Consider the following 7,597-nt stretch of genomic DNA (forward strand, 5'->3'; position numbering starts at 1 on the left):
TATTGTTTCTAGGGGTGAGCAAAAAACGGTTCGGAACCGTCAAAACCGAGGAACCGGAACCGACCGGTGCCTAAAAACCGCTAATGTGTGTACCGGTTCGGTTTTCGGTTCTCAGAATTTGCATTAAACAGTTCCCGGTTCGGTTCCGGGTAAAACCGGCTGTTCCAGACTTGGAACCGAAGAACCGGAATATTCTAAACGTATTAAATAAATTTACCAATCCCCATTTTTTATAGAGTAACTTATTAACCGGCATCCATTCAATCATTTTTTATTTCAAATCTTCTTTCTTTACGTTCAAAAACTAGCAACCATAATCAATTTTGATTTAAGTTATCATGGTAATTTAATATAAAATGATATGATCTTCCATTAATCTATCGTTGGTAATGATTTATTTAACTTCAACACTTAGGTTTTAATAACGGATGTTCATGTTGTAATCTAAATTAGTTTTACCGTGAAAGAAGACAAACAATTGTATAAACTTGTTTTGCAATTTGCAAAGTTTGCATAATTTATGTGATAAATAAATGATCGAACCGGTTCTAGCAAGAACCGCTTAGCGAGAACCGGATTTAGCGGTTCTGGAACCGAACCGGTTAACTAAAATAGGTTCCGGTTCCGGTTCTATTTTTCACTCATTTTCGGTTCTGGTTCCGGTTCGGTTCTCACGGTTCTGAACCATTGCACAGCCCTAATTGTTTCACATTACCCTTGTTGATTATTTCATAGGATAGGGTTTTGTTAGGTCATTTACTGTGTGTTCTTGACTAGTTTATGATTGATATCGATTAAGATCATAGAAACAATAAAACTAATTAAATAAATAAAAGTGAACTGCCAGCCTAGAAAGCTGTAAGGTGATAGGCTATTGATAGATCTTTGTTGGTCAGGATTGCTAGATTTAGTTCTTCGTAAGGAGTTCGTCTAGGTTTGATTGTCAGCTTAGTCTATTAAGTTAATTGAGTTTGCTTTGCTATCTTTGAATTCCGCGCTGTAAGGTAGAATTTCGTCGTAAAGATACTTAGACATAAATTATTAAATAACCGTAAGGAAGTTTAATTCATAAACTGGTGAGTCTTAAAACTTGTTAGAAATCCATAGACGTCTTCTTGAAGTTCAAGGGTCATGTTCAGGTTTTCTATCAAGGGTCTATTTTACGATCTCAGTCCCATAACTTAAGTTTCCCACTTAAATAATTGATACTTGAAACTTTGGGGATTCTAGCCTAGATGGTTTTTCATCATCATCTTATTTAAATCAATTAAAATTGTCTCTTGTTTATTTTACTTATTTTTCTTAATTAGTTTAATCTTAGTTTTTAAGTAAATCCCCTCTTTAATAATAATAATAATAATAGTCAATAGTCGTGTCAGCTAGTCGAGTCTAATTAGTTAATTTACGTAATTTAAAGAGTCTCGTGGGTTCGATATCCGGACTTACTTAGCTTTACTAAAGTCGATCGGTTCACTTGCCGGTTAGTAGTTTAGTCGAGTTTTAAGAGTCTAGAGTATGACTTAGTGTCTATATTAGCGTAATTTAGTTAATAATTATTAGACTACTTTTAACACATCATTGTCGAATATTTCCTCGATCGTTGTCTCAACCCCATTAACATTCCAATAGGGGTTTAAAGCGGCGGCACAAGTAAAGACCGGCGGTATGTTTTCAAAATATTTTAAGAACTTTTCCTTCATTACCGCAACATTATTCTTGAAGAGTTTGTTCTTCTCCTCAAACTCTTTAAAAGTACAAGACATGTAGTACAATTATTGCAAAACCCAACAACTAATAGGATAATAGACTCCCGATAACTTTGTTGTTGAGGTTTTGAACACGTCGAGATATTTCAACAAAAAACCGACATTGACCCAAACACTTTCGGGAAGCATATCGGCCTCGCATACGTCAAAAGATTGTTATGAAAACTTTGTAGAGTTTGGCGTTGGGCAAAAGCACACTTGAGCATATGACAAGTTGAGTTCCAACGGGTTGGAACGTCCCAATTCGGCCCCAAATACTTTCTTTCAACCGACTTGCAATAGTTCTTATATTCAAGATGTCTTCTTTTACCACTTTTGAAAACATATTGTAACACAAGGCTACAGAATTTAAATCGTCACAAATGTTTTCATTCTCGAGAACTTTTTGAACAACCAAGTTGATGATATGTGCAACACATCGAACATGAAAAAAATCCCCGTAACAAGGTGAAGAAAAATCCCCGGAACCGGTTACAACGGCTATATTTCTCTCAAAAATCAGTTCCAACGGCTATATTACTATTGGAACCGGTTACAACGGCTACTTTGACCATCAACTGATTTTTAAAAAAAAAAAAACCGTCAGAACCGGTTTTTTCAGGCAGAAACCGAACCGGGTACAATTTGGAACCGGATAGGAACCATTTGGAAATATGATTAGTGGAATAGGGTATGGTTTTCGGGTTTAAAAATACCTAGACCGGGTATAAGGTCAATCGGGTAGGAACTGGAACCGGTTCCGGGTCGGTTCCACCGGGTCGGTTCCGGAACCGGTTTTTTTGTGCACGTCTACACATACCGAATAAAACAACTTTTAATCGAAACCACCAAACCGCCCGCCCATCTTGCCAACACGGCCTGACCCAACCCACCCTAACCTACACCTAGTAATCTCGTATTATAAGCTGTTCCATTCTTAAAATAAAATCAACGACCACAACCGCTTCTTGTTACATATATTAAGACAACAATACCACATAAAGCCTACAAGCATATCTTCCTTTACACCACCACATAATGCCGGTGCAAACCGCCTGTAGAAACCAACCCAACAAGTCTTTTAAGTTTAAACAATCAGCAACAGTCAAACCAGTTACGTTTCTAAATAAAAACCCAGATATTTCAAATCTAAACATGTCACAACAACAGAGACACCAACAACAGTATTACAACAACCTAAAGGCCGAGGGTCGGGCATTGCTTCCGAGCATGCTCGGGTATCAACTTAGCCAGTAGTTCCGCAGACGTGCCTTTCAACTCTACACATTTAAAGTTATTATTAAAATCACATGATCATATTAATATTGATAACTTACAATAATGTTAAAAAAAAGTTGACTTTTGACCTTGGGATTTGAAGTTGAAAAGGGGCGGAAGCGGGCGGCCGTTTGGAAGACGGGTGTTTGGATCACGAAGCTCGTCAAAGAAGGGATGAATGCAAGCCTCCAACTGTTTAAAAAACATGAATGATAAAATAAAAATCATGAATAATAAACCAAAAAACATGTTTGATATTAAATATTAAATAAATTACTCTCGTTTTTAGTTATGGAAGATGGAAATGAAGGATGTACTTACAGCGGTGCACCTAAGGTTAGGAGAATACTGTAAGAGTCTTGAAACGAGATCTACAGCTTCCGGAGGCATCCGTTTGTGGAAAATCTATGTGGAGAAAATATGTTTGGAGGGTTAAAAGGTCGTTGTAAATGAACCGAATGAACAGAAACGGGATTGTTTGTGTTCGTTTATTTATGTTTAAGTTTATCCGAATAAATGTGCGGACACGAACACATAAGCAAAAGCATTTCATGTTTTTGTTCGTTAATCTAAGTTAAACCAAACAAACGAACAAGCGTTTCTTGTTTGTGTCCGCTTGTTAAGAAAATATGTTTGCATGTGTTCATTTCATTTAATAGATAAACAAATAAGAAAAACTTGGAAAAGCCTATCAAAAAAAATTTTAATATTAAAACCATATTCTTTTTCTTATACATTTGTTCACATTTGCTTTTAGATATATTATAAAAATATATTTGATATATACACATATATATAAGGGTGTGTGTCTGTGTATGTAATATTTGTACATAACCGAACATATGAAAGTGAACGAATGAAAGGCTTGCTCATGGTCGTTTGTTTAACTAAACGAACGTAACATTTTGTTCATATTCATTCATTTAATAAATAAACAAACATCAACGAAGTCCCCGCTGGATGTTCGGTTTATTTACAGCCATTTAAATTTATTTTACAATGTAAAATATCATCATCACAATATAGCAGAATAAATGAAAATCAGGGTGCTTACTTTGTGCCAGGGGTGTGCTTTGATTTGTGGGAATTTAAACTCGGTGTAGTTTGGATTCATACACTTAATTTCTTCACGAGTCGGGGTACCCAGGACCTAAAATTATAATATAACATGTAAACAACATTAATACCCTTTTTGAAAGATAATAGGAAGGTTAACTATGTCGAGTATTTTCTAAATTAACAAGTCAATGAACTTGCCTTGATGATTTCTACAAGTTGGTCAACTCCACTCTCACCTGGGAAAATAGGCTAAGAATGCAAAATGGTGCAAAGAAAAATTGTAAAGCTAAATGTGCAAAGAAAAATTATAAAGATGAAAAGTCACAAAATATAGCAAGTAATAGCGTGACATAAAGTAGCATTTGGTGAATGAAAATCTAAAATGCAAATCACTTCTATTTTCACCAACAATACTCTTCAAATAAATTTTAGTTTCAGACCCTAAGAGATGGTGTTGAAAAGAACCTGCCCGAGAAGAAATTCTGCAAGAACACAACCAACTGACCATATATCAATTGCGGTTGTGTATTCGGTTGCACCAAATATGAGTTCAGGTGCACGGTAATATCTAGAACATATGTAGGATATGTTGGGTTCCCCTTTGACCTGTTTACACATAGAAAACATTGTTTTATAATTAATGAAGGCAAAGCTAGAAGATAAAAGAAATATACAAAATCTAATTATAATTTAAATATTAATTACCAGAACTTTTGCACTTCCAAAGTCACAGAATTTGAGCTGGTGAGTATGTGGATTGACCTGAAAACATGAAACCTTAGTATAGGAATTTGACCATACGGTAGAAAAAATAAAATAATAAGAATTTAAAAGTCATACCAGAAGATTCTGTGGCTTAATGTCTCTGTGGCAAACACCAATTGCATGAATGTATGAAAGAGCTCTAAATATCTGAAACAATCAAAGATTATATATAATACTAGTTTGAACAAGTAGATTATATAAATGAATACAAAAGAAACCGATCAAAAGATTCTCAAATGATTTTTTAATGCATTATATTTAAATCTCCTATATCAGTTTATTAAGCAAATTATACTACTCTTGAAATTGTTTAAACGTTTAGCACCGTACATATCCGTGAAATCTAAAAATTAGAAGACAAGTGTTTCAAGTCAACCCGAATGATTAGGCTCGAGCTCGGCTCGTTCAACTTACGAAAACTCAAGCTTGGCTCATTTCAAGATCTATTTTTAAAGCTCAAGCTCGGCTCACTTATTATTTATTAACTAATTTATTACATTTGATATTGTTTTTACGAATGTTTTAAATATAACTTTTATATATAACATAATGAATAATATTAAATTATTTTAATTATTTTTATCACAATTTTATGCATAATTATAATTATTATATAAATATAAAAATATATATTTAATATATCACGCACATATATAATAGCCTAATAGGCTCGTTTAGGCTCGCGAGCTAGCTTGAGCTCGATAAATGTAACCCATGCTTGTTTATCAAGCAAGCTTATTTTTAGACATGAGTTCGGGCACTAGCTAGTTTAAGCTCAGCTCAATACAAGCTTTTAACGAGCCGCTCGTGAGCTACTCGCCATCCATTTTGCCACATATGTGATGAAAACTAATTACACACACCAGTATGGCGGTATGTAACAAAAAGATTTTGTGGGATGCACACATAAAAAAATACATTAGCAAAGTTCACAATGTAAGATAGAAATAATTCCAGAAACATACATAATACATGAAAACTACAAACCTGATACGTGTATAGTTTGACATATATCATAGGCATCCTCTGATTCGCCTTCCTGTAATGTCTTGTTACACGATAAGCAGTTTCTGGCACGTATTCAAGAACCAAATTGAGATAAAGTTCATCCTTATCAGTGGTTGAAAAGAAGCAGTGTTTAAGTGAAACAATGTTGGGATGATCAAGAAGCCGCATCGTTTGCAATTCACGGTTCTTGTATCGCTTATCTTGCAACACTTTCTTAATTGCAACAGCTTCTCCAGTTTCTAAACACTTCGCCTGTACAAGTAAAGATAATATTGTATTTATGGAGTGTGACTATGTAACATTGACTAGTCAAAGAAAACATATGACTAGTGTCTTACCTGAAATACAATTCCAAAAGAACCCTGGCCCACCACGCGCTCGGCCATATAGCTTATTGTCTGAAATACCAGTTACAGAAGATAAAGTTAAGATAGATAAACCTTTTGGACTTGTAAAGGAACTGAACATTCAGTGAACCGCCTGTCGGGAAGTTTGTTGCGTTTGTTTATTTAATAAATGAACAAACATGAATAAGAAAAATTCTTCTTATAGTTAAACGAGCGAGCGTTAACACATATCATGTTCATTTACGTCTGTTTACTGAGTTAGTTCGTTTAAATTTATTTATTAGCAATACAATCGGCCCATCATGTATTAATCCAGTACAAATTACACGAATAAAATATTATAGCCAAGCCGTGGGTAATCGGCTAACGAATTGAACGAACGAACATACTCATTTTCTTCATTCTGTTACGTTTTTTTTATGTTTGTTTACTTGCATTTGTTTATGTTAGTTTATTTTTCTTCATGTACGTTCATTCGTTTATGTTTGTTTAACGTTTAGAAGCCTAAAAGTTTCAAAGATAAAACCGTGCAATCCATATCTAGGCAAGATTCCATGTGCTGTAAAAAAGACCAAAAATAGTAAAATACCTGCTTCGGTTGACCATTTCGACCGCCAATTGTAGTAACAATTATGTGTCCGGTTTCGGTGCCATTTCCATCCACCATTGCTGGCTCCATTTCCTAAAACAAAAGAAGAAAGAATTATTATTAGTAAATGAAGAAAAGAGCACCTTTTCGACCTTGTCGTCTCTAATTTTCATGTCACTGATTTCCTTTGGCAGTCTGCCAATAACTTCTTCAGAGGCCATTTTGAGGCGAAGGGAGTGAAGAAACTATCCTTGTTATACACCAGGAAGCATCTGCATAAGCTTAACAGTTTGTAAGAGTAATAAATAATATACTAAACTTGTGTGACTGGTAAAGTAAAAAGTCCCACATATTTTAGTATTTAAGCCCTTGACTATATATATAGCAACAATTCCTGAAGAGTGTTAAATTAAATTAAAGAGAATCTGATGATGAAATCAGAAGCAGATCCCTAATAATTAATTAGATAAAGTGGAAGCATGAATGAATAACATACATTTAGTGATTGATTATTTCTAAATAAGCTAACTTTGTTGGTGACCTAATTAATCCGACTCAAGAAGCTTCTGATCTAAACAATAATAATAATAATAATAATAATAGTAATAATAATAAGAGCAGAAATGAAAGATAAAAAGGAGCTAGGTAGCGGTGTTGTAATTGTTTACCTGAAATCTGAGATGAGATTATGAGATTAATAATTAATTAAGCAGCCAAGAAAGAAAGAGTAATTGAAATGTATGTGTATGTGTTGTAGAGATACAGATAGAATGAGAGAGAAAGTAAATAAGACGGATCTAGTTTCT

The 7,597-nt window shown here is 34.2% G+C and overlaps 1 protein-coding gene across 4 annotated transcripts; it reads right to left on the reverse strand.

Moving 5' to 3' along the window:
* Window positions 1–2,688: 2,688 nt before the first annotated feature.
* Window positions 2,689–7,069, reverse strand: LOC143563876 (shaggy-related protein kinase NtK-1). Of its 4 annotated transcripts, XM_077051313.1 has the most exons (13): window positions 6,935–7,066; window positions 6,792–6,884; window positions 6,194–6,253; window positions 5,835–6,107; window positions 4,923–4,994; window positions 4,788–4,844; window positions 4,548–4,688; window positions 4,281–4,331; window positions 4,078–4,173; window positions 3,345–3,428; window positions 3,113–3,215; window positions 2,944–3,025; window positions 2,689–2,802 (listed from the first exon to the last, which is right to left on the reverse strand). In XM_077051313.1, coding segments are annotated over exons 1-13 (1,191 nt in total). In that variant the 5' UTR covers window positions 7,013–7,066; the 3' UTR covers window positions 2,689–2,801. The 4 variants fall into 4 exon arrangements, with proteins under 4 accessions (XP_076907428.1, XP_076907430.1, XP_076907429.1 ...); XM_077051315.1 differs by having other exon boundaries at window positions 2,689–3,025; window positions 6,944–7,069; XM_077051314.1 differs by having other exon boundaries at window positions 2,689–3,025; window positions 4,078–4,175; window positions 4,286–4,331.
* Window positions 7,070–7,597: the final 528 nt, after the last annotated feature.

The sequence above is a fragment of the Bidens hawaiensis genome, unplaced genomic scaffold, assembly GCF_021521415.1.
Source record: "Bidens hawaiensis isolate Kalapana, Puna unplaced genomic scaffold, B.hawaiensis_p1.1 tig00021554_1, whole genome shotgun sequence".
NCBI lineage: Eukaryota > Viridiplantae > Streptophyta > Magnoliopsida > Asterales > Asteraceae > Bidens > Bidens hawaiensis.

Coding starts and splice junctions, on each gene's coding strand:
- LOC143563876 (XM_077051313.1), bottom strand. CDS start 7,012: ATGGCCTCTGAAGAAGTTATTGGCAGACTGCCAAAGGAAATCAGTGAC. Junction 4,332..4,547: donor CAGAATTTCTTCTCGGGCAG/GTTCTTTTCAAC, acceptor TTGCATTCTTAG/CCTATTTTCCCAGGTGAGAG. Junction 3,429..4,077: donor AAGCACACCCCTGGCACAAA/GTAAGCACCCTG, acceptor TTCTCCACATAG/ATTTTCCACAAACGGATGCC.